Source organism: Patiria miniata, unplaced genomic scaffold (genome assembly GCF_015706575.1).
Source record: "Patiria miniata isolate m_02_andy unplaced genomic scaffold, ASM1570657v1 HiC_scaffold_20, whole genome shotgun sequence".
Taxonomy (NCBI): domain Eukaryota; kingdom Metazoa; phylum Echinodermata; class Asteroidea; order Valvatida; family Asterinidae; genus Patiria; species Patiria miniata.
In genome coordinates this window covers 42178211-42197860 of record NW_024037059.1, presented here as the reverse complement: position 1 = coordinate 42197860, position 19650 = coordinate 42178211, and the positions used below count along the sequence as shown (strand labels likewise).

Here is a 19650-nt window from a genome sequence, read left to right as displayed (position 1 = left end):
ATGTTGCATTGATTGGTAAAAACAAACTGCACAATGGTATTTATTTCATACTTGGTAAAACATTCGGTGTGATCCGTGCACCTGTTTTCTGTATGATGACGAGGGCATCAGAGAACATTTTGCCTTCGGATAAACAAGCCACAGTGATTGGTACTATAGGGATGCTTTCGCCCAAACTGCCTTTTTATGTTTCGTTTCGTTTAGTCTTTGCTATTACGCGAGTTATTTTAATTTCTGCCGCAGTTAAAACTTTAAAGGTACAAGGCAGTGGTGGCCATTACACTGCGTCTGTCGGACGTTGTGACGTCAGGGACAATGGACAGAGGCCAGCATCAAAACATAAAGTGACTGATTGTTTTTAGTACTTTTGATATGCAGTGTGATCTGTAGGCAGATCATCGCAATTTATCAATCACCCTTTCTCGCTCTGACAATTATTGCGTCTGCCTTGCAGATTCCAGTCCAAACCCCCTTGTCTAAAACAATAAACACTGTCTCGTGCCACCACTAGGCCCCACGGGGCACCCACGACGGGGCGCGACACCGGCACGAGGCGGTTTCATCATCACCGGTCCAGTCCCCCTGAAATCGAAAGTACGAATTATCCCAAGTTCTGTGCCGATTACAAGAGAGCGTAGACCCTTCGAATGTCGTCACGTGCGTTTAGAGGAAGACTTCTACATGTTGTGTACTTTTGCGCGCGATTTGTTTGTCCCCTTGAGCTGTATATCACTCACAGTGCGCTCTTTACTAGATTGGCGGATTGCCAATATTGAGAGGAAATCTTGTCGAGGAGATACGGTGTCCTGTCGGCACCATTGTTTCCTTTTTAGGAGGGCATTCGTCAACCGCTAGGGTGATAGATTGATCTTCGTGTTCCCTGGAGTTGACGCGTGATGTCAGTCACTTTTATTTATTGCCTCCACACCTTAATTCATCACAGAAATAAAGAGCTAGACGTATGGCCGTACTGCACGTTTGTCTGAAGGGATCGCTGCTTGACTTGGACCTCAGGAAAACCCCATGAGGCCTAAAGTCCGTCCTAACGAGATCTTTTTCGTTTGATGTCCATTTGGGCGTATTTATTAATTCATGAGGTGTTCGCACTTTTCACATATCATAATGACGTAATATGAATTCAGAGAAGGGGGTGTCGCTAATAATACCAGATACTTTGCATTCGCCACATGAGGGCCACGGTGGTTTGAAGAATTATATCCAATCATTCATTCAACAGTTTCGTTGGTTTGCAACTCGGATCGGATCACGTACAAAAACAAATGAGTCGACTTTTAAGTAGTGTATCGCGCATATATACGCAAACGCGTATCCCTCCTGTGCGTCGCAACATTGTTCCATGTGGTTCTAATCCAATACGATCGCGCGCTGCATGCATACGCGTTCCGCGTTGTTGTATGTATATGTATGTATCCATTCTCCGTGAAAAAATCCCCTTGATAAAAGTTTCCTAAATCCTTCTTGTCAATTTGATTGTGTCGATGTAATCTTCTTTAAAGCCGATACAAAGGCTACCCTACCATCCGATAATGTGTACAATTATGCACACTCGCCTAAGCAGTATTTTAACACCGGCTTAGGCGCGAATGACTGAAGTAGGTGACGTCGTTTGGTAACGGAGGAAAAACAACCAGGTAGCGGGGATATTTTGACCGGTGAACGCACGGTGGTATCTTTTTCGAAGCATCTAACGCGAGTAGGCCTACGTCCGGAAAGTGATTTTCGACCGACGGTTAGGGACCAACATGCCCGGGAGGCTCCGCTACGTTGGACGGTACATCATCAACGACAGGACCCTGGGAAAAGGCAACTTTGCCGTGGTGGAGCTCGCCACTCACAGTATCACAAAAACGAAGGTCGGTATACCAAGCCACGGGTGTTGGAAGTAGCCGCTTCGGTTCAGCACTTTTGCATCACAACACGAGGCCTAAGCTCTAATCTCATACCACGAGGATTTAGACACAATGTTATATGTTTGTTTACCCCCAAGTGGCCTCGTACTGCTGAAAAAGTGTTTGTGTCAATTCAAATCAATTTATTTTACCTCAACCAAGATGGCGCCTACCGGTAGAGAATCGTGCCTCTTAGTTTTTGTATAATATTTCGAACAATTGCAGTACCTTTTGAAAAAAAAATAACCTCTTCGGTATAACAAATGCATGCAAATTGCCGTGAATTATCAAACCCAAAGTTTGCCTCATATAGATTACCAATATGCTGCTGTACGATAAAGTACATCTTTTGTACAATCTCAAGAACATTCAAGCAAAAAAAAAAGTTCCCCATCAGTGATCCTTCAAATCGTACCTCACGGGACAATTTATGTCGAGTTAGATGACGCTCACAAAAACAAACAGGAGCAACAAAAACACATTAACAAGACGCTATCGACAGTGACTTTCTATGGACCACCCAGGGTATTTGACATCATACTTTTTACTTTTTAGCCTGGACCATGCCAACTATAAATATTTTCGAAATCTGTCTCCGCAGCAAATGATACAGGCGTTTACAACATTTCTGGTAATTAACCAAAAAACCCTCTTAGGCTTCATTGTCACTGTAGTCTGCAGAAACCTCTCAAGAGAAGACTGTCAAGAAACTATTTAAGGTTTTGAGAATGAGGGGGAAACTAAACTAAAGCTTCAGAATGTGTGTCAGTTTTCTCTAGAATATTTAATGATTGAACTGAAACGTATAAACTGCCCTTACATATCAAGACAATCTTTCCTTAACTGTAAGGATACAAAAACTCATTAATCTAAGATGAGAAAGAAAGAAGAAAACTTAAGGGCAACTTCGAGATGTCTTGCACTCTAAAGTAAACATGAAACAGCAGCGTAGTCCAAATGTCTGGTCGCGTGTTGGGGAAACACTGAACAGAGGGTGCGTGACCCCGGGGTTAAAACCTTAATTTTTCTCCCACGTGGCAAGATTATAAACTTTCTCGAATACCTTCACTCGGATGTCCCTGAACTACTTATTTCGTGACCATTTAAGGAAATATGGAACACCACTTGAACAATCTGGCAGAAGACAGTTGTACCATTTTCAAACTCGGGTTTGGGGAAAAGGAAAGTGTTATCAGGCCGGACTGGAATTGCAAGATTTGTTGCAAGGCTTTTGAAAATTTAAGCAATTGAAGAGATTTATCGTGTCTGTCCCGGAAGAGTCATTATGTGGTACATGAATGGGGTACTTGGTTATGTTGGACCAAGTCGTGAGTCATCCAAAAGATTTTTTACGCATATTAAAAATTCTGATTGATTTAATAATTGGCTAGTTTGAAATTGGGGCATTCAAATACCTTGGGACTGCATCGCTACTGTTCCACTTCAGTGGGCACCAAGCTTGCTCTAGAATCCCAGCTACTTGGCATCCACATAGGATGCAACTTCACACTTCATCGATTTCGATTTTTTTAGGCACTCTCCTGAAGACGGTCAGAGCATTCTGACCGAAACGTCGAGTTTATACATCTGGTTCTTTTCAGAACCATTCTCTTAGTTGAGAAATTATTCGTACAGGGTTTTTTTCCGCAAACCTTGCATTATTTAGCATCTTCACCATGCAAAGCCTCAAATCTTACTCATTCAAATACCATTAAGATTTGGTCTGTTCATGTAATGAAGATCAACTGGAGGTATATTTATCAAAGACGAAATGGTACACGAAACGTAAAAGGTCTCTCTCAAAAACCCATGTACAAGTAAAAAAAAAGAGATGCACGAACTTGATGCTACTGCAAAACCATACCACGGACAAAATTGCAATCCAACTTCTTAATTTAAGACAGACAATTGAGCTATGGACAGGCAGACAGCAATAAATTGAGGTAACTCAGGTTTTGATATACAGGTACATCTACATATTTGCACTGTAAAGTTTCTTGAGATATGAAAATTGCTATTTTTATGTCCTTGATTGAGAAGTTCGCTGCACTTCCTTTGCTACTCGCTTCAGTGCGATGATCATGCAGGAACCAACCTCAAACTGTTTGCATGTGAGAATTTGGGTTTGAGGAAACGAGGGGCGGGCCACCGCAGAAATGTCTGAGATATAAAAATCCGTGCCACTGTTTCCATGGATATTACACTTCATGGTTTCTCAATTATGTGCCGAGTTGTTCACAACAAGAAAATGGCTTTCGTTGCAGATGTTAAAATACAACGTGGCGTCATTCGATGGTCTCATCCTCTACTCCTCGCAATCAAGAAAACAATTCATTGCACTTTCGTAGGTAGTGCAAAACGCAGATATGATTACAGTCTTGATAACAATTTGGTAGACTCGGTAAACACATTGAAAAGGAATCAGACGCAGTTAGGCTGCACACTTAGGTAGTTTATAAGTGACATTCTATTAAGTAATTTTGCGACACACATGCATTTGATTTCCAGCAGAAAGTAGGCCTACATAGACAATGCGCCGAAAATGTTTTTTGAATGTCATAGTTTTACAGCGGGCCTGTGTCCTAATTTTGACGATAATAAATCGACGGTGGTGGAACCAGACTCCAAAAGGCAGTTTTCCAGCCCTGGATCTAGGGACCGGAGCCCTGTCAGTCCGCTAGTCGGTGCCTTATAAGTAGACATTTTTTTCCGGAGTATTTAATATCCCATCTTTTTTGGTAGCTTGATGATTTCACAATCGAAAGTGAATCGTTCTAACGGGGCCTTGGGTTTTGAAAACGGGTGCTCGGTACATATGGTCGACTCTAAACATCGCAGCTGATTTTACCATGTATGGAGTTGTGGGGACTTTTGTTTATAATCGGAAGTCGACAAGGACAAGGGAGCTTCGGAATTTGTGTAAGAAGGTGTACCGTCTTGACCTCGCGGTCGACCCCGGAGCTATGCGCGGGGGAGGGACACAGGGCAACGGATGGCTCGCTAGATAAGATGTTTTGCACAGACTTTTTTGGGGAAAGCGATTCTTATCTCCAGACACATCCAAGTAAGGAGATTTTAGATTGATTGCCGAGAATCGAGATGATACTTGCATTGGGTGGCATTTTCAATACATGTGTGCAGAATCATATCAAAGCTTTATCGTGGATAGAAATCAGCAAAGGACACAAAACGGAGGCGTGAATTCAAATAGAAAATCAAAAGGAATATGCATCAGGCAAAATTACTTCATTGATTGGATATTGGTCCCGAATAAACTTACACAACATAACATGAACGTCTCGTCCTGCTTTACTTTATTGTCCAAGGTCTGTGGTTTTGACTCTTCAGAAACTATGAGAGAAATACCGATGCATTTTGCAGATTGTTTCCCTGCAGCAAAGCGTCTCTCAGGTTGATTTACATGTCTTATCACACGGGGTGAGAGAGTAACTTATTTAAGATACAAAATAGACGAAAGAACACCAACATGGGCCCGACTTAGGAAAACAAAAACAACCCCATTAAAATGTGGAAACCATCCCTTGAATAGGAGGGGTTGGCGCTTGGCACGTTCAGTATTTTAGAATTAGGTCGTACTTTGATTTTCGCGAAAGTCGTATTTCCTTTCCCATACCCGATCGTGTATAACTAAACTGAAAAGTAAATAAGATATTTAATGATCGAGATGCGATGATACCATGTAGTGATTGACAGGCACGGGGCGTGTCCCCCTTCTCCCGCGTGACCTATGACCTCCGCGCGCATCCATCATCCCTCCTCGGTGTAAACAGTTATTCTTTACGAGGCACGCGAGTACGGGGTGACGTCTTTTTTATTGCACGGGCTTTGACTGTCGGTATGTGAGTGGCACGTGCCATTTGCGCTCTCTGAGGCACGTCGCTCTCACGAACAAAACGGCTGTGCTTCTGCCATAAAGTCAGGCTTTAAAAACGGCAACAAAATGATGTAAAAACCTGCATTTCTCTCAAAAATTCCTGGTCGAAATTTGGATAGAAAGGTTCACGAGGAAGCGGGCATGTAATAACTGAACTTGGTACGTGTTACCAGCTTTCATTTACGTCATCTCTGCCATATACCGTTTATGTAATCATAATGTTTATAAACGTTCCTTTGATCATGCGTCCTGTGTTAGGATCATGTGCGTGTGCATAGACGATAGTCTTGCATTTGGTGTATCGAAAGCTGAGGCTTATGTTTGGTCACCAGGGTGTTTTTGAGATTATGGTTTTGTTTTTAGATCAATGCTACATTGCCTCTGTGTTTATAATCACTCACGCTCGACAAACACGAGCATCCGCTATTAATCGTTCATATTGCCATCAATCTCTGTGTCGTAAACGAAGATTTCAGCTCGTTGGTAACGAGTGACCATACATCAGTGTTAGATTTATGTCGAGAGACAACATCTAAGAAAGAGGAGGCTACCCTAGCCATCCCGTCCACTAATAACAAAATGCATCATAGACGCAGTCTTGTCCGAGTATGATAGTTTTTGTCCGAGTATATAATTGTTCGTGACATGTCATGGAGCGCACACATTATTCATCATTATTGAAGAAGTTTAGACACCTTTTGACAGATTTTTGGGGTGTCGTCATTTTTAATATATACCGCCACCCGTCGATTGGAATGTGGACCCGGTTGGCCCACATTATTACCCACACGTGACTCCCTAACCCTCAATTGCATGCTAATAAAGTAACTTTCTGTTTCGTTTCCCTCCAATCATCCTATCTGTCTCTGTCCTCCCCTCCCTGCCTCAGGTAGCAATCAAAGTGATTGACAGGAGCAAGATCCGTGAGGACTACGTACGGGACAATCTGTACCGCGAGGCCCGTATCTTGGCCCAGCTAAGACACCCTAATGTGGTTCGGCTCTACGAGACTATATCGGTAAGAATATATCATCCCTGATGAACATTCATGACCCGAAAGCCAATTGAAATCCGTTTCTTACAAATTACAATTATTGTTACACTGAGATCATCCTCTCTCTATGCTGAGATGCATTCCTATGTTATCACAATGGTACAGTGAAAAGCAAGATACTCTTCTCTGATTGGACAGGCTGAATTCGCTGACAATACCAAGTAAGCTAGAATTTGAAAACAAAAATCAAGCACGTTTAGGAATTGTGTGTTTGACATGCTGCATAAGTTTATTTAGGAGGTTCGATGTGTCCTGCGATGTATGGGGTTAGGAGAATCTTCGAAAGTTGTCGTAGTGCTGGTTCTTGCTGATCCATACATGTACCATGTTGAGGACAGTTGCTCTCTATATTGGAATATAATGCTTGTATCCCTCATTATACCACACCACCGGGCCTCAATCAGTGCCATTCCTATAATGTCATCCCAATCATTCCTCATCTGGTGCACGTATGCATTGCATCAGATTGTCAATAGCTCCTGGTGTGACAGGTATGTTACCAACCCAACCACCTCCCGGCCCCTCGACTGTCATCCCGTTTTCAACAGCAATGCCTGTCACTTTCTGTTTTGATACATATGCTTACCAGCCATGTCCATAAGCCAACATTTGATTGCATTCTGGTAGCTACGGGTCGCCAAGGGTCACTAGCAACTTGGACGGATCATGCCGCTAGATGGCGTTTCGGCTGTTAAGTTTTATTGTGACCCCAGTGACACGTTTAATAGCAACGAGGATAAAGTTTTAGTAGTAAACGTTGGTAGAACTTGACCCGTGGCAAACTGTCAATTTTGAGGGGACAAGGAAGAGCTCCTTTGGGATGGATATGTGTATATCAACCATCTTTACAATTATTGGTTGGCATACGAGTCATTGTCGTCCATAAACTGGGAACTTCGATGCGCATCGGAAAAGAGTGGGATTTTTTCAACCTTCTTTTTTGGAAATCGGTCAAAAGTGACAATGGTGGAAAAAACAACCTTCGCAGGAAATGTGCTGCCCAGAGATTTGCGTTGCGTCCTCGCCTGTATTTATATGTCTATTACTTCCTCAATTGTCAATTGTCACTCTGCGGATTTCCTTATTCTGTTCATTACACTTTCGTTTCCTCTCAGGTTCCAGAAAGAAACCTTTTTATTCAAGAAGTGTAAACAAGGTATCACGGGAGATAAAATTATACCGGAACTGGTCCTTAGTGTACGCGGACGATAAGTACAAAGCCGTGGCCTCTGACCTTTATGGCGTGACCTTTTGACATTCCCTTGATACCACTTCACAGAAAGCTGCCAATACAGTTAGTTGCGGGCCTCCGCCCTTGAATAACACTTGGAGGATTTATGTTGGATTTTTAGACATCTTTAATATATGTTCACGTAACACAATACAATTGGATTGTTAAACAAAGATCGTCATTCATGTCAACGTAATCCTTGCACAATATGTCGATCAGCCGACGACTTGGGTTGGTTTCAGTGGGATGCTTTAAACACGGGTCATTGCCGCTGAGAAGTGATGTAGTTTTTTAAAAGTTGCACCAAAACAAAGTACCCAAAAAGCTATGGTTAACCAGTATTATGTATTTGGAGTCAACGTTTATCAATAAATCCCGCATTAGTATTTACAACCCCAAGTATACGTCCTGAACATAATTAGGTATCAGCCTATTTGCACCGTGTGTGACCTGTTGGGGCGCTCTACAGTTTTTGGTTACGCAACAGGTCTTGTATCATTTCGCTGGTATTCGTGTCAGCTGCCCAGTCACGGGCATGGTAACATATAGAGCCTTGATGTCTACTGAGTACGTACATGCCATCTCTGACGGGAGTTGTACTAAACTCATCGCAAGGGGGCGCATTGTACATTGTTTATGAAGACGTTAAAACATTAATGTTGGTGCACTTTTTTTTCATATTTTTTAAAGTCTAGTTCCCTGTACTGCCTCGTGACAGAGTATGCTGGCGGAGGAGATCTTCTGTCCTTGGTGCGAGGGCAGCGGGAGGGCCGACTCACCGAAGCCGTGGCTCGTCCGTTCGTCCGTCAACTCGTCTCGGCTTTGCATCATCTACACGAGCGGGGAGTGGTTCATAGGTACGTCATTCTAATTGTTTTATTTGTGATTGTAGACGGGTTAAAACTGTCATCGCCACCCATCACACGAGAGTCATGGAAATTGCTTAATTTTCAGCAAGTACTGTCCAGTTTTCATAGTAAGTTATTTTGAGGTATCTGACGCCGTCATCTTACAAAAATGTCGAACCAAACGCAAAGTATTTCCCACGCGTTTCAATTTTTGTAATCCCTAGGGGAAAGTTTCGATGTTTCGCCCACACGAGCGAACGATCTCTTCTTAAAGACAACAGGTTGTCACGATGCTGGCACTTACGAAAACGCCCCAAGACATATCCAAGTGTTATTTTCAGGGTCCAACAAAAAATAAAACGTCGTGGAATTTTGACCTTTGGTTTAGTGTTACGTCAGGAAATGATATACTGCCAACCACTGAGAACGGTAGAAGATCATTTCCCTGAGAGTGATGTTAAAAAATGTATGTTCACAATAATTTCTAAAACAACAAAAGATGATTTCTTTATGGAAATATGGTTTTGGTGGCAATTTCTCTGCACAGTCATGATACGATTAAGCCAGGGTCTATACAGTCATATTGCAGGCAGGTACCATTTCCACTCCTAGGCCAGTGCACGCGGGCGTGGTATAATAGTCGGTTTCCTGACATGACAACCAAAGGAACCTCAATTTTTGTTTGAAATATAAAAAACCCTGACTCTTTGATTGGACAGGCGACTGCCAAAGCAATTATGTGCCAAGCTGCTGTCGAGTAGAGGCCCGTCACGTCTGATCATATCACTCAACCTGTTCCGCTTGCCTGACTTACCCGTCTGCATGCTAGCCGCTAGGTCGTTTACCTTTCATATTATTGTACACGAGGGAGAGAGGAAAATAATGGAAACGGAATGGCCGTCAGGAAATTGGAAGTATGGAATATTGAATAAGCTTACAAAGCATTCAAAATTAATCTACAATAGGTACCACCACCAGAATGCGTAGGCGAAATGTAATAATCGTTTTCAATATCTGAAAATTCGAAGAGGATGATATTATTATTAAGATAATGTTTTGAAGTCTCGCATGTGCTTGACAACAGCGAGAGTCATGTTGGCTAGATTGAGAGCTGTTAATCAATAAATCAGTGGATAAATTAAGCCTGAATGGATATTTTACGATGCCTCTAAATCATCTGCATCATTCATTCGTTTGCCCATGTGATCGCATTCAGGGCGTCAGACCTCGACCCCCTGCAGTAATAATGTTTTACAAGCCAGTTATGACATCATGGTCTTGTATGTACAGCAGTCCGCATCATAACTGACCGATGATTCACCGGTTGAAGTTCCCTTTTAACGCCCCAAGGGATTTCAGCGTATACCGGTGCGAGAACCCCCAGCAGCCTGAGCAGTCAAGCCGGGTAGAGTTCAGCTCGAGACTCGCTCTCTTCTTTCTTCTTTCCCCGGAGACGTAATTAGTACTGGATTCTCCACACACACATCGAGCCCTTTAGGCGGGTTGTTGGTTTCTAGTCGTCTCGGGCTCCCCGGCGGTGTGGCTCGTTTATTTTCCCGGCGGTGTGTCGGTCTGTCAGCGCGGGGATACCGCTCTGATGACTCATCCGTCGAGATGAAAGTGTTTCCCCACATTTTGAGAGCTAGACTTGTTTCCCAGTCTGTTCAAAAGAAACTGTAGTCAACTCGATAGTCACACAGATTTTACAGAAATCTTGGACCCGTGGACCTTCGTTTGTTGATGAAGTGAGAGTGTAGAAACGGTTGTCACACTTTAAGAACATCAAAACAAAAGGGTAGTTTTTTTAAGGCGATGTGGCTTTACGCTGACTTTTGAAGTTATTGGTATATAGGCCTGTTTATGACTGTTGTATACACCATTGTTGCCAATAATCTATGGATTTGCTTTACCATAGTGCTGCAAGAGTCTTACTGTGCCAAGCCTCGAGAAAAGCTAGGCAAATTGTATTTGACGAAGATACATCATGTGGATGAGCGAGCTTGTTAAGGCGCAACCTTTGTTAAATCTGTCTGCATTAAAGCCTTGACAGGTGTATACAGAGTACATTTATCACAATCTCTGAGTATCCTGCTCACTACTTCATTTAGTGTAATTCAATCAGTCAACATTATCAATATTGTATCTATCAGTTATCGGTACTGTGATACCTCAGAGGAATCAATAACAGGGGTGCGAGTTGACCTCATGACCCTAACGCTGTCCAATGACCGGTCATCACCCTCGTCCACCAACTACTATTATTTATTATACTAAATAATGACCTCCAATTACTTCTTATTTATTGTGTTCTATACCACATACAGTCAGGGGTCAGATCTTACGCCTCACCGATAAAACGAAACCAGTGCACTTCTTGCGCCTCCTTGTACTCCATGTCATTTACCTTTAATTACTGGGTCAAACAAAAAAACGTTGTGGTTTTTTTTTATCGGTCAACAAGTATTTTTCTGTTTTCAAAGTTTGCTCTTTTGAGGTGACCGGATTACTCATAAAGGTATGCCAGGTGGAACCGTAGTGTCGATTGTTGGGACGATTACCCCTCTGTTCACCCCCTTGTGATGGAGAACACCCGAGTGAAAACCCGGGGCAATAGAAGTGCCAGCTTTGGTTACAATTAATCATCGTCATGCTCAGCCCCCGTAAATCAGTCGTTAAGCCGCAGCCCCAAATAATGTCAGGTGTGCTAGTTTTGGAAGAGGGGGGGGGTGTAAGTCGATCAAATATTGGCGTTATCAGGAAGGCGTCGTTGCCCTGTCGTAAAATGATTAGCAAATTGAGTTTGTTGAATTTGTGTTTGAGCAAACTCAATTAAGAAATAAGATAATGTTCGGTTTGTTTGCTCGTGGTTTGATTAGACGTTAGTCTTCAGGTTAAACACTGTTTGTCCACATTTGAGGGAATTTACACCGGTAACAAGTTTACCTGTAGGTCATGTTTGTCCTATCCACACTTGACATTCATGTTGTGGTGTATGTAGTCCCAGTGTCGTGACTTGGAAACTCCTTATAGAAATCGTGCCAGGTTTGATGAGTTGGAACTATTAAAACGTTTCCCACAGTTAAAGAGTTTTTCTTTTCGCACCATTGGGTTTTATTGATGTAATTCGGAGACGAGTTATTCGTATATACGTTGGTGCTGTCTGACTTTGAAAACCTTGGTCTGCAGCTGTGGATTTCAAGTTGTAAGTCTTCTATTTGTCATGATTGTATTCATCCTTAAGTTACTTTTTTTGTATGTGAGTTTTGACAGATTCCATGTAACACCATTAACAACAATATATCAATCACTGTAATGATAACAACCGGTAGTACGTTTGAGTCCCATTCCGTTGATTTATGCAGCTGCTCTTTTCAACGGACTAGTTTTTCATGTTTCTTTTTTCCTGCTAAGGTGGATTCGTCTGTCATGATGGATATTTGTAATCCGGTGCACTCAGTAGCCGATGGCGATAGCCGCTTCACCTGAACATGCACTTTTCGCAGAACAATTCTACCATTCCACTGTGTAGGCCTAGTACTGTTTACTGTGCAAGTTATACAATAAACCAAGTTTAATTTTATCAAGGCTTGTAATCTCGTTACATTGGCAAATACGCTATAAAGGTCCCTTAACTTTGAGTTGTATTTTGAAGCATTTTCTAAGTAAATTTATCTAGCGCATTTTCAGCACGGCCCACTAGTTGGATTCATGCTTCCACTATATAGTTGGTTCATGCCCGCCTTGCTAGACTCTCAGCATCCCAACGTTGGACCATGGAACTAGAGATGTACGACTGTCCTGGGATGACGAACCATTGTGAAATTAAAAGAAACTACCGAGGATTTGGTCCGTACCGTAACCCAGCCTCGGATGTTCAGCTTTGCAGGTGTTACTTTTCCAACTTCGCCCCTAGACTCTAGGGTAAACACAGCCTAGCCCAATATACATAAATGGGCCAATAATCCACCAATGAATCTTTCTGCAGATAAAAGCAAAAAGTTCACCCCACCTTGCTGGCGGGTTCCACAAACATTGGAATTCCTGACCTCTCCCTCGGCCAAGACAGGCTTGTCAGCACCCTGTCTCCACCTCCGAGATATTTTGTCAGGCGTCATGTAATACGGGCCGTCGTCATGGCGACCGAATCCAAGATGGCGGCCGCCGTTGAGGCTGATACACGCAATTATCGAATAGGACAGACCTCATTCACCAAAATTTATACCCGCAACCAGTGGAAGCCTCTGATTTATGCGTGTAACATGCAACGTGTTTTTGACTTGAGACCTGATGTTATCAAACATCTATCAGAGTGACTGTTAAAACTTCTTGTTTAAGTGATCCTGTTGATTTATTTTTTAAGAAGGTCAAGGGAATGCCTGAGAGAAGTATGCAGCTTGCATTGAGTTTGACGAAACTTTTCATGAAGATGAGGCTCTGAAAAAAGTGGCCTCATTTTGAGGTGGCTTTAAATTAAATGACTTATGAATGCGTGTGGAACCAGCTGTAATTTGTCATAGCTAGTTTGAACACCTAACTTCAGCTTTGGCAGTTTATTTAGTCGGGTCAAATGGAAAGGAGTGGGCCAACTTTCCTCCTTTTTCAGTTTTGGTAACTTGGCCATGATGATGCTCGGGTGAAACTGATCCTGTGAAAGTACACGCGGGGCCCGTTAGCTCCTTGCGGGGCGTCACATCATTAATACGCCGTCTTGAGGGCGACACGTCCCGTCCACTTACCCTGAGCCCCCGCCGCTTTGAAACGTAACAGGCGAGGTATAATGTTTGCTGCATTTTCTCAAAAAGGTGTTTCTTAATTTTCTATTTCTCCTTGAAGTTCAGTTCGCGATCTCTCACATTTACATTAGTTGTGTTGTTATTTAATCAGTTAGATTACACTGCCACTTACGACAAACCTGTGACGTTTGTTTTGTGACTTAGGCCTATTAAAAAAGATGAATTTTAGCATTAATAATGTTTGCGAAATATTATTGGTCCGCTATATACTCACTCACGTAATATATTTAGCATAAACACCGTATACTGGGTACTAGCGCTATCCGAGAACTTTAAAAACCACCGGCTGACCAAGATGAGTTCGATCTTGATGTAAAACTATAAACACTCCACTGAATGTTATGTGCTTCATCTTTCGATATAGTGTCAGCATCCCTGGGTTGACATTTAGCGGCCTCTAGTGTTGGAATGTGCATCAAATCGGTGTTTCAGAAGTGTAATATTTGAAAGTTGGCATAGTTTTGCCAAATCGTTATTTCGCTGCCTTTCGTTCCCGCAGAACACAATACTCGGGTTGACCGTGTCGTGACGGTGTCATCACTACAAGTACATGTTGTAGAAAAGTATAATAGAGACTTGCAGAGTATGTGTGGTCCCCAATATTTCTTCCAAAAGAATGAATTACGATTGTTAATCAACCTTAGTCTTGACAGGGGTTGCATTTTGGTCAAGGGTCGACAAGCAAAATGATTCTGACTGACACTTTGATTGACGTGTGGTATTTTGCGCAGTGGGTAATTTATTACACGGTGTCCCCAAGCTATACGATACATTCACGGAATACTACTTTTAGTTTAGGGAGGTCGATATTTTAACAAGAGGTTGTTGTATAAGCTTGCAAAACCACAACCAACTCGTTAATTTAAAGACTCTGTACCTGCTTAGCATCACGGTCCTAGACCGCAGAAAAGATGAATCACCCTACATATGTCTGTCATTCTGGTCCGATCTTGGTTCCGTGCATTATCACCCCCTCAACGGTGGAATAAGAAGAGATGTAGAAGGACCTCTCCTCATTTTATAGATACGTAGATTCTATTAACGAAAAAAAGCAAGCATGAACTAGGGAAGTGCAAATGAGATGTCGTTGCGAGAAGATAAGGCGCCCTCTCTCGCGGTTTACGCCTCTCCAGTGTAGCGTTTGCTTTCATCACTTTCAGATGGTTTTATCCCTTCCACCCCCCCCCCCCCAAAGCTAAACTAATGCTTTCAATGAAGATCCATCATTTATTGGTTTATTTTCCTGAACCTTAATCAAAGTGAGATTCGAACAAGAGTTGCCAAATGGTGGATCGAACTTTGTTTGATCTTTGATTTCAGAGAAACATCGGGTGCACTTTGGTGCATTGGCCTATTAAGACAAAGTATCCCGCACACCTTTGTCACAACTGAAGTTAACTCCACCGGGGCCATGAGACCCTTGCGAGGTATCGGCCCACATGAGCAGGTATCATTGAATCACCAATCTTGGCGTGGATGACTGACGAGACAGGAAAGCAATCCTGGCAGGGGCGGGGCAAGTTTCACGTTGAATTTCCTTCTCTTGGAGTACGGCGATTCAAACAATAATCGATCAATGACATCAAACATCAGCGTATATGCGGATGTGGCGTTTGCCATAGTTTGCTCAACAATCATTCCACGGTGCACGACGCATTGGAGAGATTTATATCAATTTCAAGGGCAAGGCTGCTTTCGACTGACAATCACATCATCAAGAAGTCACCACCTCATTTCCAATTGTCGTCGCCTCAACTTCACCGCGTGAACTCTAGGCGTTCGATTGCGAACTCAATGCACCAGACTTTGGGTTCGGTCGCGCATGCGTGTCAAGGTACAACAAATTCATGACCACTACGACTAAGTTGTATCTCCGAATGAAATCATGTCTAGTTTGAGTAAGTTTGCGAAATGTACCTACCATTTTCTAACAAAAAAAAATCTAACAGTTCTTTGAGATGTTAATTATGCCACCACCTTTGTCTGCAGGTCTGCTAATGTGTATAACAAATTGACATATGCACAATTGAAAAATGCACGCATACCTTTTTATCGGATCCGATTTCATTTGGGGATTTATGGCCGTGAGGGGGACATGTGTTTATTAATAAAGAAATCTTGTCAACTGAGAACTCGATAAGATCCCCGTGCCGATAAGACGCGACTGGCACATGCTCTGGCAAAACAAAAACAAAAAAAAACAACTGATGGAAAAATAAACTTTTTGTTGGAACATTATCAATGCAAACAAACACAGCAACACGAGGATCTTGATTCACAAACCGCATGTGCTGGTAAAACTAAAGACTAGCTGGAATTTTGATATACCAACGGAAAATAAACGTAGCATTTCCACGGGGAATTCGTGCTTTGGGAGGTCAAGTTTAAGACATGTGTCCATATAGTAATAGTGGCATTTCTTGACTTGGGTACATATTTGTGCTCCGAAGAGAACAGGGTTAAACATTTATTTTGAATCCGAAATGTAGCCTTCTATACAACTAGAATGGCAAAGTGTCACCATCTACTCATTGCTGGGCATTTTGCATCACTAGATCTGGGCAGAACAGCGTGGAAAATGATCGCACTTGGATTTTGTTTTTCTCTCTTGAGGTCCTTGTAACCACAAAGTAAAGCAGAAACACTCAGTCTGGTGCTGATAAAGGTCCCAAAAGGCGCCAACGGATACCACCATAATCCTCGCTGAATGACGAGACACCAAAAACCTGTCTTGACTGTTCCAGGGGTGTCATCTGTTACTGAGAAGTGAGTTAGTGTGCGCGTACTGCACGAAGCGTGTGGATTCGGACCAGGTGTGCTTGACGTCAACAGTCTGGGGACCGGGTTTGGCGAGGGTATAAGCCATTGGTATTTGGATTTCCCTTGTTACATTATTCTTTGTACATACATGTACATGCAGCACCGTTTGTCAGCATCAATGACGAGGGAATTAACTTTGCACATCATGGTTCTTGTTGCTGTCAATAGATAGCAAGAGAACTCGTTAAATAACCGTCTGAAATATGATGGTTGTGAAATTGGATGCAGTCATTTTGGCTGCATTTGACCAATGGAGCCGTCCAGCTGATGACAGTTGGACATCGTACACTCACGTCAATATAATTTTTAAACGGAACAAGGAAGAGGATACACGGAAAAGTTCTGCATTGAAAGAACTTTTCCTAGGTCACTGCCGTGACCTCACAATACCACCCCACCCAACGAAATAAGAGGAAAAAAAGGGTCATTTACTGTGCCATTTCCGTCTTTTCGAAGTTTCAGGACTCAGCGAGTGGCAATTAATTTTGCCATATCACCTTGTGTGCCTAATTTCTAGCAGGATGGGGCTAAATTTGGTAAATTTTCCGAACAAGTGGGCATCACTGATCGAGTTTAGATTGTAAGTTGTTGACTACCAAGGGTGACTTGCGCAATTGGTTCAGTAAAATGATGTTGTGATTGCATCTGTTAAACATTAGTTTATGCCTAGGTCTGTTACTTGTTTGTGGTCGGTATTGTCAGGACATGGAGCTGTGTGGAGGTATAGGGCTAGGGATGGGATTTGTGTGGTGTAGGTAGGGATCAAGATTTGTCTTCGTGCAAGGTTGAGAAGAAGAAAAAGGTTTTCATTTGTCGCTGTACATTTAGGAGTAATTCTGTTGTTTTACGAAATCGAAACTAATAATGGTTATCTGTACATAACAATATCCAACAAAAGTACATTATTGTTTCCATTTCACTTTCTGATATCGGCCAATAGAGGGGGCTTTCCCTGATCGTTTTGAACATTTTTTAACTCTATAACTTGTGTTTAGCGCTGGGTTTGTCAACGCGAACGATTTCAGTTTCTGCCAGCCGTCGTAAACAGGAAGCTAGGGGTGATCAGACACTACGCGGGGGTCGCTATGGTGTACTCAATTTGGCACAATCCAGCCACCAAACAGGTGCGATTTCCAGATTAAGTCCCAACCTGTGGTGGGAGTGACGTGTGTCGCGTGCTGTGGGGTCGCCATGTCAACTGCTATTTTGGGGTGCCGATCTTCACGGCTGTTTTGTGAACTTTCTATCAAAAAATGTTGACAGTTGTACAATATTCTTTGTTTTGTGTGGTCTGTTGACCTGCCTCCCAAACTTTGAACATGCAGTGGGCATGTGACTGATTGATGAATTTAGGAAACAGAAATAATACCATGTAAAAGTGCCAAATTTTTAAATACGTGTCACCAATGATGTGCCCCCGCATGCATGACATTACCCCCTCTAGTGTAACGATGACACGTTAAACGGTCGTCCATAAATTTACCCTTCCCCCGACACACCTTTCAAAAAAGTTTAGTTACACGACCAGAAAGTTCAAACAAAAGATGGAGCAAGAAGAAATATCGTAAAAAGAGACGCTTTTGACCGAGCACTTGTCGATGAGATCCGCCTCCCAGAAGTGACTGAATGCGTGTCAAACTCAAAGATGATAGCAGCAGGAAGTGGCCACGACAACAACCATGGCTTAAAGTGATCAGTCTAGGCTTTAGACTGTCTCTTTAAGAGGGTGTGTGAGAGTAATGAGAATCATGAGCAAATAGAGGAAAGGGAGGAGGGGGGTCAAATCGGAGAATTGATTGTCATCGCCACCTCCAATGTGGTCTGGGAAGTGTCATAACATTACTGCCTCATGAAGGATTATAGCACTTGGTTTAATCCTGAAGATTATCTAGCAAATTGTGGGTAGACATTTTCGACGTAGGGAAGCCAAAAAAACGTTTCCACCAATATCTGTTCAAATTTTTACCCGGACCGTACAATTTGGTTACTTTTGAATTGTGCATTCTGTTGAGTATTGCCTTTTGAAGTGTGTTTCACCCGAGAATGTTTTTCTTCTTCTGAGAACAACATAGTTTGAGGTATTTGGAGATCTGTTTGGTGGAAATTGAAAATGCCTGGGCTCGGTAAGATGTGTACAGCATCAATGACGACCGAGTTGATTGATTGAAGATGCCACATTCAACAGTGCAACACTATTTGGCAGCACTGCTTCTTTCGTTTGAGGTGTTAACTATCTTAAAGTAGCTCTCTGTCACCCCGTTGCATCATGATGACATGAATAGACTTCACCTTTTTAGACACACAAGCGGACAATGAGATGTCTACCTGGAACCCTGTTTGTTTGTCCGTGTTCAGGCGTTATTGGTTTATTGAGGTGGTAGCTCTGTAAGCTTGGTGGCCACTTATCTGCTGAATGTTGGGATGCTCGTGTGTGGCCGTGTTTTTCTTTATGGATAGAGGGCAGTCGGTCATGCGGTATTCCGCTGCTCTTGCGTTGTCCGTTGTTTGACCACTGCTCGCTGTTGACTTCTTGGAATCGTGGTGGACTTTCGGATTATGGCTAGCCCGTGGGCCTCATCCAGTCAGTGAATGTTAAATCATGGAGGTAGAATTCCATGGTTATTTGGAGACGTGACTGCCAGCCAAACTAACACTTTTTTTCCTGTTGGTGGAATGGCCTTGTAGAAGTAAAAAATGCGACAGAGGGCGCTAGCCATCACAAATGTGCAAATGTCTTATGTGAGAGGCCACGTCTTGGTGTTTATGTAGCACCCCAGTTATTGCAAATTATTATCAAGAATGACTTATTTAAAGCCAAATCTGTTGAAATAGAGCTACCTGTTGAGGAAAGGGACATCCTTGAGGAAATTCTTTAAATCATGGAGCTATAAACAGCGGGAGAGGTGCTTACGGAGCGGGACGAAAACTTCCGCCTGCGTCCCTGGGCATCCCCTGGCCGATGACAGCCTGACCGTCCGGCGATGATGGTTTGACGAGCTGACGGTTGAAATGAAAAGCTCTCGAAATGAATCGAACGGGATGGAGAAAAAAGGTTGTCGACGAAAAGTAATTCCGTCTGGTCGACGACACGTTCATTGC

General features: G+C 42.7%; 1 protein-coding gene across 2 annotated transcripts in view; it reads left to right on the top strand.

Moving 5' to 3' along the window:
* The first annotated feature begins 1434 nt into the window (after positions 1-1434).
* LOC119729305 overlaps positions 1435-19650 on the top strand; it is a 30943-nt gene continuing 12727 nt past the window's right edge. For both annotated transcript variants that reach the window (XM_038201926.1, XM_038201925.1), the window contains exons 1-3: positions 1435-1874; positions 6695-6823; positions 8781-8947. In XM_038201926.1, the coding sequence (XP_038057854.1) occupies positions 1764-1874; positions 6695-6823; positions 8781-8947 (407 nt within the window). In that variant the 5' untranslated portion in view covers positions 1435-1763. The remainder of the gene's footprint in view (positions 1875-6694; positions 6824-8780; positions 8948-19650) is intronic.